The sequence below is a fragment of the Pterocles gutturalis genome, unplaced genomic scaffold (genome assembly GCF_000699245.1).
Source record: "Pterocles gutturalis isolate BGI_N339 unplaced genomic scaffold, ASM69924v1 scaffold24156, whole genome shotgun sequence".
Classification (NCBI taxonomy): Eukaryota; Metazoa; Chordata; class Aves; order Pterocliformes; family Pteroclidae; genus Pterocles; species Pterocles gutturalis.
In genome coordinates this window covers 30,082-47,497 of record NW_010106195.1, presented here as the reverse complement: position 1 = coordinate 47,497, position 17,416 = coordinate 30,082, and the positions used below count along the sequence as shown (strand labels likewise).

Sequence of the window (17,416 nt, the reverse complement as noted above, 5' to 3'; positions counted from 1 at the left end):
AAACATACTTTCCAGAGACATTGCATCTGCTATGCACAGAAAGCATAATCGAGTAGCTTTACAAAAGTATGCCACTGCTTGAAATAGAGGAGTAAACATTATGTTCTGGTAGAAAGGGAATGAACAAATTTACCAGAATCAGTATCTCTCTATACAGCAGACTTTGCTTTAGTTATGCTACATTCTCCTTGAGTGAGGACAGTTTATGTTTCCCACCCCAAAACAGTTTGTGTATAGCACTGTACCAACACACATGTATTGGCACCTGCTCTCAGTGCTAGCCTGTGCTCCTAAGACTCAGATCCTTTCATCTTTCAAGTCATTGGACAGTTTTTGTTGATCTAAAGTCTTAAGAGTGTCCTATATTTTTAAGAATCACACTTATTTAAGTGTGTAAAAAAAGCTTTTTGGAGATTGGGCACTAGGACTTCAATACTCATTTACGTGAGGTAACAATTTCCAAGCAGAAATACACCACATAAAAGTGCAACTATAGTAACTGCATATGGCAATGCCCCATTGAAATACCTGCAGCTATCTGGCATTCCTTTGAAAATTAGAATCTCATGTCCTTAGTACAATAAAATTTGCCAGACTGTTGAAAGCAACTTCTAACCACTTCACATCTAAAAAATCTTAACATCCTGATATTTTCTAAACCTGCAATAGTAAGAAAAGCATCAAACCTGATGAGAACATTTCTTTAATAAATTCTTTAAAAAAATAGTGATGAGTTGATTCTCCACAGTATTTATAAACAGTTTTCAAGGAGCATTTTAATTTAAATAAAAAAGTCCCTAGGAGGTGAACATATGATAAAGAAAAGTCATTATGCAAAACAGACTGAAATTACAGAGTAATCATCAAAATTAAGCAAGACAAATATGATCCCAAACAAAATGTTCCATTTACTGAATAATTTCCGTGGAGTTGTGCTTGTCAACTTCTGGAATATCTGTTAAATGATGAAAAAAAGGACGACCATGAACACAGCCTTTATTTTCCTTTCCAAGCTGTTGCTTCATCCTGTAAATTGTGTTTTGTACATCTTCTTTTGACAAATGTAAGGGCAGCTGCCGAGCTAAACGTACTGCTTCTCCCTGTGGAAAGGAAAAACAAAAACAAAACCCCAATAGTTTTAAAGTACCACTTTTTAACACATTAACCTGGGGCTACCAAAAAGCAGGAATTAAGCACTCACTGTTCAAAGGTCACTCTTCTCTTTTCTCCTGATAAATATTCCGAATCACAGAAACCCAAATGTAACTCTAAAGATATCTTACTGGTCATTTCACAACACTTCTACAATGGAGTCACACACAGTCTCCTGGTCATGTCTGCACTCTTCCTTTTAGGGTCCACTTTTGCAAGTGGATGTTTTGTGTTTCTGAATATCTTATTTCCTGTTGGCACCAGTGTCAGCTGAAAATGTTAACCAGTTCACAAGACATTCTACACCACAAACTTTAGAACTAACATAAATGAAGTCAAACAGTCAGCTAAACAAAGTTTTAAAAAGACTACAGTGAAATTTTAGATTAATGTTGTATCAAGTATTGTCTATTGCATCCAGTTATCTCACCATTCTAGAAAGCAGAAGTGACTGTTAACTACAATTACTGAAGTACCCATCCTCAAAGAATCAAGCAACTCAAAAAGAAGTCGTCAGGTTTTTTGTTTCCTTCTCCAAGATGGGCCTTACTGCCATTGCCTTCTCTTCTGTACTTTGGTAGTGTTGCCTAGACAGAAATGGATGTGGCATACAATCTCCATTCACATTGTACACACCTGAAGCCGTGTTCATAATATTTTCATCTGAATCTTCTCATTTTGTTTGTCTGGGATTTTATCCCACTCTTTCAAGTAGAAAAAAGAATCACTGTGGACTATCTTCTGCCTAGGAAAGCTGCTTCTTTAACCCTTACCCTATTCTTTCACTTGGTGTACCAAAAGACAGCAAAAGCTGCAGACACATTGTCTATTCAAACATGAAACTTGTGATAAAACTTGTAATTCTGAAGATGACAGTGAATGATGATTCTGGTGTCTACCCCCCAGAATGGTCAAAAAATTCAGTGCTTATTTTTACAGGGTTTGGTTTTTTTTCCATGACAGCAAGAGATATACTTCCTAGTTAATATGTATTTTCCAGTTACTGCGGCACATACATCTCCCTTCTAACAGTTCCTCACAGGAACTGTATGTGTGTATCTCTCTCTCCCTCTAAACCAACTCCATCCCACTCAATATGACTGATGGGTTCAATAGTACACAACAGAATTACTTGTTCCAAAGGCAGCTGTAAACTCACAGCCCCAGAAAGACAGGGAAATATTTGTATAACAAATGTTTAAAAGATAAAACAACATGTGTAAATGCCTAGGTCTCATTTTGAAGTAGCTCAATTCAGGAAAGCATGTGAGCAAATGCTGAAGTAAGAAGAGACAACATATATTTTGGTACTCTTTTTGAACTTAATTCTTAACCTTAAGAATTGGGACTAAAGATAGCATTAGTAAAACATCTAGACAATAAGTGATAGAAAACTACTATTGTTAGTTCCTGCAGCTTGAAGTAGTACCGCATATATTAGTTGTCTCTGAAACTTCACACCCATCTCTGGATGGATGTTTTTATCTATTTTCATATCAAATATTAACAAGAGTCACCCCCGTTCCAACTGCTGCATAATAACTTCTGTAAGAAAACAGATTAAAGATTCTTTTACTCAAGTACCATATTTCTGGCAACTAATAACGCTGGCTGCTTGTAAAGAACATGGTTTCCCCTCTGTCAGGGCACTGCAGAACTTAGTCACTATTGCACTGAATAGAGTGGACTCATAAGACTGTTCGTTGTCAGTATGGGCTTCCTTTAACTACAGAAGTTATTGATGTTAACAAAATACAAGCGTTTGCAGAGGCAGATGGGGTTCACTGTATGTGAGACTTCATTGTTTACTTCGGTGTCTTAATTCCAGTGACAGCTCAATTCTCTGGCAAAAAAAAGTTTCCATTTGCTTATCTCCACCCTTTCTTTGAATGAAGCATAGGAATTTTTGTTCTTTAAGTGGAAATGGTGCACTTCCCAATCTTCACGATGTACCTCTTATTGAAGTTTACAAGAGAATTAAGCTTCAAGTAACACCTACTTTTCATAAACTATTACCTTACATAATTTTATAACTTCTTCATAGATTTATTTAGAAAGGAGTTAAATCTTGATGACTGTTCTGGATTCAACTGCCTTTGTAAAGGCTTTGTAAAGCAACCATATGGCTGTTCTGTATTCTAACATGGAGAAATGCCTTTCTAGTCTGAAAAATGCCTATGTAGAAACACGTTGTGAACATTGGCTTTCAGCAGGTATTATATCACATTGGATGACTGTTATAGGATTATGTCTGATGGAAGTATTTTGGGAAGCAATGCAGAACCCATACCCCTCAAAGAGGATATGACATTCTCCTTTTCAAAAGTAACTTCTGTTTAGAACAGAACTACATTAATCAAAAGAGAAAGCTGAAGATAGATTTTCAAGCTGTCCAAGGAATTATTATAAGCTTAGCTGGCCAATACTTAAAATCAAACTTCTGGTCTTACCTCCAAGTAATTTACCACTTTGAGAGGCCTACATTCATATACTTCCTTTGCATTTCTATTAACTACTGCATTCAGAATTTCTTTCAAATCAGAAATACCATAATATGGCAGACAATTTGACATCCCTTCTATTTCCAGATCACTTTCTGTAGCTGAAGGACCTGAAAATACAAAAATAAAACAGTAATTTGTACACTACTTTAATTTATATTCTGGAGCAATTCGGAAAAAAATAAACTGATGTAAAATCACTCAGTAAATTAGTCTTACACATTCAATACAATTAAGAAACATTTTTGCTTTTCCCTTGGAGTGGAAAGCATTTATTTGTCCCATGTTTCATTACGATGATGTGTCCCTATTCACATCACAAATGCCTCAGCTTTAATTCAAATCCTAGCTGGCACTGTTTAAATGCTTAAAACATTTTGCAGCATTCTCAGTCTTGAGCATAGCTTTAATTAAAGCTTCTATGGCTTTAATTAAACATACATGAAATTAAAGTAGAAGCTAGTAATAAAATACAATTTAGTCTGAAAATAAAAACAAAGCAGCATTGTCACTAATTTCTATGTAATGGGTTTAAACATCTGTAAAGTTCAAATGTTATCATAACAAATTCAGCTTCCACTGAAATAAAAAGCAGTTTTTTCTCCTGCCACAGCAGAGGAAGAACTCAAGCCCATGTAACTAAAGGCTCTGTGACAGACTTCATACTATCATTCATATGATATCACTGCAGCAGCAGGTACCATTCAGAACAGAAATGATGAGTAAATGATTTAACCAGCCTTTCCAACAAAATAGCTATTCAGTCTTTGAAGTGTAAGATATTTCACTTCTTATTCGCACTACTTGCAAAAAATTTGAATGAAGTTGCTATTGTACAGCTAACTTTTCTTCCACTCCCAGTCAGCAGCAAGTTCTCTAGGGGTCAGGCGCACATATTCTCATGCAGTCCTTCAGAGCTCCTCCTCTCCTTCATGTTGGGTGCACAGAAATCTCAGCCCAACCCACATGGCTACCTTTATTTCCTAGACTTGTAGTGGAGAAAAAAGGAAGAGCCTCAAAAGGAGGGCATGGAAGAATACAATTCATAATGAAAATTAATCCACCCTTCGGTAACGGCCGCAGGTAGGATAAATTACATTCAGCATGAGTCATCAACGGTTTTTGCAAAGTCAAAAAAGATGGAGACAGATTGCTACACAGTGGATTAAACTAACAAACAGGGATAAGGGATCATTCGTGTTCCTAATCCAAACCACCATGTGAAAGATTCCAGAAGTGAGAGAAAATATACATGCAATATAAGTCACCACAACATACCTTCATTAGCTAGTAGAACTGGACTGTTATCCATGACCAGGCACTGTTTATTTGATAGTCATTAAATAAGAGCACAGATGAACAGGGGGACTACGCAGGTTGAAAATTTTTCTAAATATGGGTGTGTCACCAGCTAATAATGCTGTTGGGCACTTCTCAGCTTCATGGCAAGAGATACTCTGACCAGAGTGGGAATTTGATATCAGGAACACCCCACCACCCCCAATCATATAATCTCCTTTCAGCTACATATTTAACACTGCTTTAAATTTGAAGCTTTATTACCTTTTTCACCCAGTATCGTCTTCCTTCTCTTTTTCAAGCTGCCTTTCCCTAACCATGGCCAGCAAAACCAGACATAGTTTTTATGTACTACTGTAACCCTGTGATAAGATTCAGCAAAATGTTAAACTACCCAAAGGTTTGCCAGTTATTAAAGGTAAGATGATGTACTATGCCAGTATTTCCCCATGGGAAAGATTGCCAGTAAGAGACAGAAAAAAAAATAAAGTCTGTTTTTAATCAGTTTTCTCTTCATTTTTTATCTCAATTTTGCTTTAATAAAAGACTAGATTTGAGTAAGTGTTCCAGATCATTTGATTATGCTGCTTTCTCACTAAAATGAGAACTCAGTCTATTTGACAACCTTTGACTACTTACCTCTCTATATGCTACCAAAGACAGGACACACAATTTTTTACGGTTCAAGTGTTAAGATTTTCAGTTTAATGACTTCTATTTCCAATGCTTCCTCTTAAAATTTCACTACAATGATGTTCTGGATTTTAGAATTTTGTTTTTAAATTTTTTTTGCAAATCCAAAAAAGCAATTATATATGCTTGCTAATGAGACTGCTAAAGCTCAATATTCAGTTTTACCAATAGCAGTTTTCCTGTCTGCAAATTCTGACAGCCAGATTTGACTTCACCATACTTGCTCATTAATTTGAAAGTCAAAGCAGGCTTTAAAGAGTCTAACATAAGAATAAACAATACAAATCCTGGCTAAGAGAAGTTTTCTTCTTCGGTATTTCTGTTTGTGTGTCATCCTCCTTTTCTGCTTACATTCTTTAGACTGCAATGTAGCCCACTGCCTGCTGATTAACATATATTTATCTGCAAGTCTTTGCAGGAATTCCGATATTGGCAACATTTGATGATATAAGCAGATGTCTGAGCCTCAGTGTACTTGTAAAATTTTGACAAAATATACATTAAGATTTTTGAGTATTTGAACAGCAGTCTTCCAACAGTTTCCATGGTAGTTTCTATGAAATGCTTTGCAACTTCCAAGGAATATATTTCCGTGAACAAATAAACTACATTTCAATTGACTAAAAATGTGGATTTCTCATTGCTACAAATTTCCCCTTTCTCTTTCCAAACAAAGCATTCACAATCATCTTTGGATAATTCCTTCTTGATGGCCAGGAAAAACTCTTCCAGCTGCTACCTAGATTAGGTGACACTGTAAGACTATCTATCTTCCAGCCTATGGTTAAAACCAAACTGAAATTAAGTAGCAGCATGATTTTCCACTGGGCAGTTACAAGAGCCGAGGCAGTTTGTATTACCAAGGAAGATGGGTTATTTACCTATTACTGCTCTTTGGGGCCTTGTAAGCACATTCATTGTATATACATATATTGGGTACACATATTTCATCAGGCAGACAGTTCTGCCCTCAAAGGCTGCCTTCAAGCATGGCCCAAGGCCCAATATTGTTACAAAAACAGGTAAGATGTGTTCCTTGCTCTCAGTTCCTTTCCAGCCAAAAAGTCACATCTCTTTCTAGGACTTTCACAGAGGCAAAGAGACAGATGTGCAGTGAAAGTACATATAACAAACACATCTTAAGGAGAACTGCATGGAAAGTAATCAATCTTACTTCGTAAAATGCCTCTTTGTATGTAGGGGTCATTGCAAGCTATACCCAGCAAACAAATGCCTGGCAGATCCCAGAATACTGAGTTAAGTAAAAGCAAACAGACTGCTCTCCCCAAGGTAGCATCACTTGAAGCCTCAGTAAGGCCAGAACATGAGGGGGCGGGAGGGCAGTGGAAGACAGACAGGAGCTCAGCGTCACAGCTTTGCAAATCACAACAACTGGCACGTTCCACAAAGAAACCATTGATTTTGCCTAACTGACATACTTACAGCAAGAAGCTTTTTCTCAGCTATTTCACAACATGTTTTTCACTGTCAGCTATCCAGAGAAAAATCTAGTTGAAAGCTCCTTAGACTGATCAGCAACCAATATAAAGAGATACAAGGAGACATTACAAAAGATCTTAAGTCTACCAAAACAAGAAGATAGGGCATGTCCAACGTCTAGGATACTTGGAACAACTTTGACTGCAGTCACACAGAGTTTTTGAACAATATGGAGCAAAGGTAAACTACATTCTTGTCTTACAAGAGAGCATCCAAAGGACAGACTTATCCTTAAATGAAACAATGGGCAAGCAAGGCCTGAACCTCTCATGCTCTTGTGAAAAGTAACTATCCAAAGGCTGCATTTGTGAAAAAAGAAAAACATTGCCAGAAGTTCAGTTTTCCCACCAAAATGACAGAACAAGAACAAAACTCCATATAGAACTGCGACCTTGTCAGGAAGAAAAGGCCTAAGTAGACCTTTCAAAAACCTATTAGCAGTAGTGCATCTGTGGTGTCACATGGTGCCACGGGGTTCAGAATCAGGCATGTCCGTGCTATGCCTGTGAGAAAGACTCCTGGTAGGTTATTAGAGTAACAAAACTTCAGAGCCACCCCACTAGCTAGAAGGTCTTGACCATCAAAGAGTACAGTTGCATTTCTACGAATTCCAAGCACGGTGAGGGAGTAAGTATTAATCCCAAGTTTGGCTACATGTTTGGCTTTTTGTTTGAGTAAGAAACCATCGGAATCAAAACCTTTTTATAAAGCTCCTCTGTGCCATACGTTGCCAAAAGGTAGGGATTTAAACTATGAAGAAGCATCTGTAACAAAAATCAGGTGAGATACATGCCCAACACAACCAGGGAATTACCAAAGTCACCCTCCAAATTAAGGCAGCTGTTCAGATCTTCTTGTTATTAAATAAACAGTCAGTCCTGTAAAAGAACCCTCACACTAAGATGAAATAAGGAATGATCTATGGTCCCACATCCAAGTCATTACACTCAGCTAGGAAACAGTCCTAGTGAAGTGCAGGTCTTGCATTCCAAATTCGTATCAGAGTATTACAAGTAGACTTAATATATGATAACAGGCAGCAATACTCAGGCTCCTTCTCTTCTCCTTTGGAAGAATATGTGTGAAGATGTAAACAAATAACCAATGCAACCTACTCCACTGACAGTCCTCTTCTGAGATCACCACGGGTCAAGGAAACCCTCTGCTACTGCGGCCAAAACTGCCAGACACTGAATTGGAGCAGCTAAGTTTCCTTTGTTCTTGTTTTGGAAGGTGTCTTAGAGCTATGGATGGCATCTCAGACTTATCCACATGGATGAACAGAAAGGTTTGTTATTTTGCAAGAAGAAATTAACAGAAATACCACTTTCACATTCAAATTCAAAGAAAGAAATGGAACCTTTGCTTGTGACAGAAAAGACGATGTCTCTGTCAGAAAAAGGAAATTTTCTACTACAGAACATGAAGCTCTTAACTCAGGATGAAAAAGGAAGCTATGCAATAGTGGTTAATCAGAAAACATCTAGCAGTCAGAAAGGCACATCTAATATGACAATGTCAAATACACTACACTGGACCTTGATAGCAATAAAAAGTTGACAGTTTAGTTGAGAAACAGCAAGTAAAAGGACTGATCCAATTTACCCAAAAAGTTGGTAAAAAATGAGTTAAAGGTACCTGTACAGAGAATGGGGTTCAGGTGTGCTCCTATGACTACTGCTAAGATGAAACTCTCCAGCTACCATGAGTTAAGTGCACATTTGCATTCTGGACACCTCTCCACAGCAAGCTGTGACTTTATCATCCACCATGCAAAGTGGCAATGCCTGTCCTCAAAACTTAAAAACATATCCTGAAGAAACAAAACTTTTCTGAAGCAATTTCTAGTTCAACATCTGAATGCTCCCCTTTCAGGCTGTGTCCGAGTTTCAAAAAAACCACAAAACCAAACATTGAGTTAGGACACCGAACAAAAAAAATGCTTCTGTAAGGATAGCGAGGAATGTCTTATGAGACGAACTTGTTCTCTCAGAGTTGAGAAATCCTATAGAATATTCAGGTATAAGGGGGACAAATCACTCCTGGTCTGCAGGTCACTTTCCATAAAGATTATACAACAAGAATCTATAAATTAAAGTACCTCAAGCTGCATAGTGAAATTCCCAGAGAAGGACACGTAAACAGTGCTAACAATTTATACCTGCATTTCTAAATCATCTTTAATAAGTATCTATAGAAGGCAGTACCATATTTGTAGAAGATAGCACATTTCAGGGATGAGTTTAAGAAAAAAGAAAAGGAGGGACTGATGAAGTACTAAGTAAAAATCCTTGGGTCAGTTGGAAAAAAGGCTGGGAGAAATTCCACTTGTTTGCTGGTATTTCTAGCTTCATCTGCAATGGTATGCTCTTTTAATAACAGAGGCTGTAACTGCTATAATGTCGTCAGCAGAAGCTTATAAACATGACTGACAAGCCTCAGATGTTATTAACGTTTCATTCAAGTAGTTAAAATATAAGACTGGGATGAAGAACTGAATTAGATTCCCATTCTTCATGTGGGATAGCTGTATGGTACTGATCAAGTCCACGACCATGGTTCATTGACCTCTATAGTACATAGAAAGCACTTTTACTTTCACTAATTGTAAACCAAACGAGAACAGTTTCCTCACAAGATTTCATTTCCTTAATTTTACATACTTAAGAACACAGGACTGGAAGATGGTTACTACCTCCCAGTTACTGTGTCAAGTCCCTTGCTGTTATATCATTCAACTCCGCTCTTAAACTAATCAAGCTATCTTAAAACTAGTTTCCCATCTCCAGTACCACAAGATCAGTCAACAGCTCTCCGCTGTTATTGCCTAGAAACTGTCTTAAAATGTTCACATGCAATTTCTTCACATTCAGTTTACACTAAATAGATTTTGAGCAAACTTACAATATCAGGATGTGAGGGGAAAAGAAAAAAAGTATGTGAGCAAAAAGGCTAAGCAACAATCCTTCTCCCATATTTATCTGGAGACGTATCAGGCATCCTCAGCTTTTATTTGCTAGACTGAACAAACCTTTTAAGAGCTGCCTCTTAGAATACGTGCTTTATTCCCCTAATCATTCAACCTAAGATTATTACCATGAACATCCCTTCTACAAAGTTTTTGTTATTTATGTAGGGATTTAGCCAGTCAGAAAGAAAGTTTCCTTGGTTTTGCTCAGCATGATTCAGTAAAGAAAACAGCTTAGACTGTTCTTCCCAAGAGCCAGCCTCTGCCTGAAGGAGTTACTCTACATCCCTTTTTTGTACCTACCCTTAAAAGATCCCATATGTTACAGTAGATCTGTCATCACCGTACATATGTGAGGATCTGTAACACATGAAGCTATAGCATTTCTAACAGCTCTTATAGTGAATCTTTTCTCTGAGCTGTCAGCTAGGTACTACCCCCAAAGACGTTTGCTTTTCTTGGAATTCTGCTAGAGAAATCCTGGTCTGCAGAACTGACCCTGGGTGGGTTGCTCCTGGGTTTCCAACAGCATCCCCATATAAACATTCCATCCCTGTTGCCAAGGTAAAAGGATCTTACACGAAACAGATTTATTCTGTGATCAACGTAGAGGCACTGACAAGTAGGCTGTCTCAAAAAAAGTTCACATTGAGTTGAGATGGCAATCCTGTCACCCTCTCTTTAATGGCCCCTTTGAGCTCTGTGTTACAGCCCTGATATGAAAGTGAGTCAATAACCAGATCCAGCTCCTTACTGGACCTCCTCAGCTGCTCAATAGCAGAGTAGTCATCAGCTGAAGCAAGTACTCACAGAAGCTTCTGCAAGTATCACCTTGGAAGAAGCTGCCAAGGAAGTCTCATCAGTTTAATCTAAATTCTGTCAGAATGGCAATTAAGGATATCGACATCCAGCATTTTGAGAAAAGAAGAAAAAAAAAAATCAGAAAGTGTGGATTTCAGAGCATTCTTTGAAATACTATTAAAGTCTTCTGTTCAGACATCAGTTTCCATTACTCAGGGTTCTACGTAGAACATTACATTCTTTGCCAAGTAACAAAATCTCAATGTTAAGGAAGGCAGGTTGATGGTGAGGTAGAATAACACGATCTACATTAACAGCCATTTAAATCATTAAATAAGAAGAAAAAAGATACAATGTGACTAGAAGATTTAAAAACCATCATACCTTCTATCACTTTTATCTGGAATCCATTTGCTACAAGCCTTGGATCGGACAAATAACATGATCCATTGAAACTCTGGTAATCCTTCTGCATTTTATAAAGGGCAGGCATATACTGAGACCCACCAAGAAGACTGGAAAAGAAAAAAGAAATCCCCAAAGGGTTAAAAGCCCAAATCCTTAATTTGAGAATTAAAACTGTGAGAAAAATACAGAAAAAAGTAGTTAAGGGATGAAAAGCAATCATAATTTGCAAAAGTATTCTGAAAAAGTAATTTAAAGAAATAAAATAGCAACTATTCACATATCTTACAGAGTGACCAAGTTTAGATATATAATAGTAATTACATAATCCATGGGAGAAAGCTAGAGTGAAGTTGTGAAAACATGGAACATTTAATTTTCTTCCAGGGGAAGAAATTTGTCTTCACTGCGCTACCAACGAAACTGGTCAAAATTCATACTTATTTCCACTGGAGTATGACCAGTCCTGCTCATTACTGTATGGTAAAAGTACACAAAACATAAGAATCTGTTATTAAAGATAAATCAATGTACAAATAATCACAGAATTAGCAAACAGGGCCTTAATAGAGTTTTCTGTTAATAATTATCAAATGATACTTGAAATAATGTACAAATTTTTGCTCAATTGTACTGTACCTGTCTGTTAACACAATTGGTGTGTCCAATTTCTCCACTGGAAGCTTATGATTCATCAGTAATCTTTTATGTAGCAGGGCTTCTTCCAATCTATATGGATTCAGCAACATTAGGTTTTTTTCAGTAGCAAATATCCAGACATCAGGAAAACTCTGACGACGGATCAGGAAAAGCTCATGTTCATGGGAATAATTTTTCTCATGTCTCTGAAGGTGACGTCTACAGGAACTCAGAGAAAAAGGCACTGTCACAATTTTTGTAGGCTGTTCAGGTTTCAACTTCTTATCAGTTTGAACATGAAACATCTTGTCAAGCTTCTGCTGGTCGGATGGGGAAGTCTTCAGTTTGGGTTTCTGTTTTTCTGCCTCCTTTGTTGGTCGGTGCACTGTCTGTCCCCTAGCTCTCTTGACCTCTCTGTTATACCGTTCCAGGTCTTTATCAGCTTTTATTTCATAACTTAAGAGAGAAAACAAACCAATAGCATAATCAGATAAAAAAACCACAAACCCCAACTCCTAACTTACTAAAACAAAAGGCAAGGTAACCATTCCAACAGATAAGAACAATTCCTGTGGTTCATTCAAGCAGCCACATCAATCTGCTTTCCACTACAACGGAGGTGGAAGGTGATCAGGGCTGTGCCCCTATGACATTACCCTGTGAAGATGGCAAGTTGGAAATGTTCTTTCATCATGACAGTCAGCAAAACCTGAACTACTGAAGGAGGAGGAGTAGGCTGTATCATACAAAGAGCTACAGCAGGTTGCTTTTGACCGCAGTCCCAAGGACAATGTTTAATCCTAATTCACAATCAGATATATAGTTTTGGAAGGAGTTTTGTCCCAGGCACATCCAGCCCAGCTCACAAAAATCATTTAAGCTTCCAGAGCTCTACAGACTTCAAGAGGAATCCATGCAGTTAGGTAAGAGCTTGGAGCCTAAATAACTTTATATTAAATAAAGCCTGAGGCTTATGAAGTATATTTGAATTCAAATAGTCTAAAATTAACCACAAATAAAAAGCACAAGAATACAGCATATATTCAGTTATCACTGAATTCTGTAACTAATCAACCTACAGATTTTTCAAAAAAGTACTCAATAACTAGCTACTCCTAGATGTTGTCTAAATAGTTAAAACATTGCTACATACTAAAGCTCTACAACCTGAACAGATTCTTAATGAGTTTGCAAATGTCAAGAAGATAGCTAAACCTTTATAGATGCCAGGTCTATACTTGCCTACTACATCCAAATCTTACTTTTTTGAAGGCCAAAGGAGTGATTTTCTGAATTCCCTCTTTTTGCTCTTGATATTTTGAATTCTAGCAGGTAATTCAAACCAGTCCAATCTTCAATAAAAAAAGTAGTACTATCATATGTAAGTATTGGAAATACGTATTTTAGCTGGTCATATTTATTTATTGCTACTTGCTGAAACAGTTTGATTCAATTATGTGTATGCATGCTGGAAAATTAAGGTCAACAAAAGGGTCACCATTTGCTATTAATTATGATGTGCTAGTGTTCACATATGGTACCAATATTTAGTTAACTAAAAAAGTCAGCTTAAATAGTTTCTTGCAATAAATCATGTCCTAGAAAGTATGGAGTAAACGTTAAGATAAAAAACATCTGCTCCTTTTAAAATGAACGGATGAAATCACTTGAACAGAAATATTTTTATCCCAAATACATTTATTGCTTTGACCAGATCAATATATACTTGGTTTTGAATAGACCCAATTGTAATACAGGGGAATATTTAACCATAGGAGAACTGAGCTTTCAGCAATACACTGACAAACCAAAATGAAAGCACTTCCAAAGAAAGTCCAACTTACCTGTCACTATAGGCTACCACAAAAATTCAACCCTTCAAGCTTTGATTGTGAGGGTTTTGCAAATTCTTATGCATCACTATTAGTGATTTGTTCAAAACCAAATGGCAGGTTTACAAACTATGAGGGAACACCTTTATCTTTCCAAAAACCCATCCACAGAGGCAAGTATAATCAACAAGTGCTACAAGAACACTTCAGCTCTGCTTTGTGATTTGAGGATCCTTTCCTGAAGCTACAAAACCTAAAGCCAAGGGAATTTGCAAAATTGAGTGTTAGGAAGTGGAAGGCTAGACTGAAACCTAATTTCAAAGGCAGCTTTGGTTTAACTAGAAAAATAGATCCCACGACTTACCATTTTCCCCTCGTTTCTTATGCCCAAATGAAATATTTAGCATCTAACAAAAACCTTTTAATGTAAGGTCTCTCAGACCTTGTAAGACAAGTAAGACTATCTGAATTTGACTATATGGAGTAAATTCTGACTGGAGATGGACACGTTAGTATAGATTCATACGTGTTCGGCATAGAGAGGCATCCCATTCTGAATGTAATACCTCTCAGCATCAGTCTCTTCACATAATGAAACCCAATCAACTCAAACTATACCCACGAGTTAGTATTACATTCTACTTCTGTGTTTCCTTCCTTTGCGAAGAAGAAAATTTAAAAAGCTTTTAATTGCTTTTTTTAAAGCTTTTAAACAGCTTTTCACTATTGCCTCCTGGAATGCATAGGTTTCAGGTACTAGCACTGTTTCCTAGGAGTAGAGAACACGGACCTACTGTTGAGACTGAACAGATGCTGGGGATAAGCAACAGATATTAATAATGAATAATGGTATTAATAATTGGTATCTGGTAGTAGATGAACGGAGCTGGATAGAGATATGACGGATGGCCACTGACCAGATGGTACAACCAAATAACCCCCATCCAAATAAAACAGAACGTGTTAACTAAAAAGTTAAAATACAGTAAAAAAGAATTTTTATGGAATTGCTAAGCAAGTGTATTTACCCCAACGTAAAAGAGTTGCAAATAATGCACACAAGCCATGAGATGCATGGAAGGTTTGTCAGGCAATAAAAAGCTACCACACGAGCTGGTTACCTCTAGCCACTAATGACTGTCCGCTAATGACTCTCACCTGTCAACAGACAGCAAAGGCCCTGCTACCTGAAATTAAGTTTCTCCCACAGCACAAATATATCCATAAAGAACTACTGTAGAGCACTGACAAGGTAATTTGTTAGCCCCATGATAATGCATCTGTAATTCTGAACCTTTCCTAAACCTTCAGGATAACTTCTGCTGCCATTGTCATGGCACTTGCAGGGATTTCTCCTGCTCCTACCTGAGCCTGATACACAAGAAATATTAAGGTCAGAAACACATGCAAGCTGTATTAAGAACAGAGTGAGTGCAAGAAATTAAATCCTGTCTTTGCAAAGCAGGGAGATATACAATGCTGCCAATATGGACAAGCATGGAAGTTTTCCTCTTCTATTATAACCTAAAGACCATAACATTTTACATTCCGGTTGGGTAATAAATGCTAGCTTGTTTTGAAAGGGCTATCCTATGTCACTATGAGACATCTGTTGGTTGTACTGCTCCCAAATGGGATTTAAACTCATTTAGACCTGCTGGAGAAGCCACAGAGAGAAATAGAGATGCTGAAAGCCAAGCACACCCATTGTAACATAAATGCATGACTTTAGCACACAAGGATGGAGCACTAGAGCCCAGGAAAAGTCGTGTCTTGACAGAGAGGTTGCATGAAGTTGGAAGTAGTGTGGGCTCAGCAGAACCGAGGCATTTGGCTGCTCTGTTGTATATACATTTGTTGTTACCTCTAGGTGGCCCAATTTATCCAGAGTATCTGGTAGGCAGACTTACGTTCCCTGACAGACATACAACAGTTCTTCTGGATTGCTGCCTTGGAGGAAAAGATGACTGCATATCTCTTCTTATTTGTTATTTTCTGAAGCAATTTTTAAAAATTAAAAGCAGAAAAGAGGTACACCAAAGCTGAAACACATGGATACCACCAGTAGAAAATAGTTCCTTCACTTCAACATGCACTGGACCATACCGCTTTCATTCCTACCTACAAGGAAAACTTACCACAGACGTCTCCTTGCTGAACCAAAACAAAGCTAATCTGTAGGCACACTCGTAACAGTTGTGGCAGGAAAGCAATAATGAAATCTTAAAAGCTAAAGCAGAGCAAATGAAAATTTTCTGAAACAGCTGACAGAACCTTTTGTTTCATTTCACCGAAAGCATGAATATAACTAGAGTAGATTTCTATTATTACATTAATATTTTTACTAATGCAGAGACGGACAAAACACTCTCACATGTATGGTTTTGTGATCACAGCATGCTGCTTGCTTACTGAGCTTTAAATTAGGTAAATCAGAAACTAAATAAAAAGGTTTTAGTTAACTCTAGTATAGATGGCATTCAGAACAATGCAGATGCTTTCAAACATAGTCAAGGAAAACACAGATATATTAACAGTAATTCAACAGGTATAGCTTTCTTACCATTCTCCTAATCAAATCTCTCATTAGTGCTAAAATTACACTGTTTTGGCTACTATAAGGTCCTTTTCATTGTTCTTTCTTAATTCCCTCTCCTTGCTTCCATAACATGAAGAAAACACATTTTCACAACACTTCCAATGAGTTTGTTCTTCAAAAACAAATTTCATTTCCCAAACTTTCTGCTGCAAATCACAATATGTATTCAAATCACTACATGTAAAACTACTGAAAAACTACTTCAATATTCCTCATTTGTGTGATGCCCTACAGTGTTTTACATTTTATAAAATTACAAACAAGATATGGAAGGTCTGGTGTTTCTCTTTTTTAAACTGTCTTAGAATGTCTCAAAATCTGTCATTGTTATTCATATTTTACAATAATCTAAGTTCCACATAAAGAACAACATATACCTAATACTTAACTAATCCAACCCCTGCCCCAAATTAGGCTAAACTATGTCCTTTACTTGCAGATGGATTTCAAAAAGTCAGTGACAATTCATTTCAGAAAAAGATGGAATTTAGCTATGCAGATTGTAATCTAAAAAGAGATTTGGTTTTGACTGAAACAGATTAAAATTCAAACTGTACTATACTCTCTGAACCAGCACCAGCATAGCTGTTCAAGGGAAATCCCTTGTGTCATTTGATTGGGTTTTAGAAATACCATTCTGAGGTAGCCTGGGTTGGGATATGTCCTAAATTTAGAGGAAAGGAGTTTACCAAATGTTTGAGCACTAAAGATCCTGAAAAAGAATTCTCACTTTGTAGCAATAAAAAAGAACTGCTGGTTGGAAAAGCTCTGGAGGAACTATACAGTTCCTCATCCATCACCATGCTCGTTTTCATTGACAGTGCATCAGGAGTGACAACATACAGGCAGCCCACAGAAAACAGAAGTTTGCTGGATTCCAACAGTACATTTTCTTGCCTGCTATCTCTAAATACCAATTCAGCAAAAACCTCTCTACCTAACTGCTGCATGGCACAGAGGCAAAATGAGTAACTCAAATCAACAGTCCACATCCGCACACAGCAAAAGATGACAACTCACAAGTGAT

General features: G+C 37.2%; 1 protein-coding gene across 4 annotated transcripts in view; it reads right to left on the bottom strand.

Annotated features, from left to right (window-relative positions):
• Positions 1-690: 690 nt before the first annotated feature.
• Positions 691-17,416, bottom strand: part of PMS1 (PMS1 postmeiotic segregation increased 1 (S. cerevisiae)) — a 44,504-nt gene continuing 27,778 nt past the window's right edge. For 3 of the 4 annotated variants that reach the window (XM_010087710.1, XM_010087711.1, XM_010087712.1), the window contains 4 exons: positions 11,959-12,414; positions 11,299-11,429; positions 3,603-3,763; positions 691-1,100 (listed from right to left, as the gene is read on the bottom strand). In XM_010087710.1, coding sequence (XP_010086012.1) covers positions 909-1,100; positions 3,603-3,763; positions 11,299-11,429; positions 11,959-12,414 — 940 coding nt within the window. In that variant the 3' untranslated portion in view covers positions 691-908. The remainder of the gene's footprint in view (positions 1,101-3,602; positions 3,764-11,298; positions 11,430-11,958; positions 12,415-17,416) is intronic. The other variant, XM_010087713.1, reaches the window with a different exon arrangement.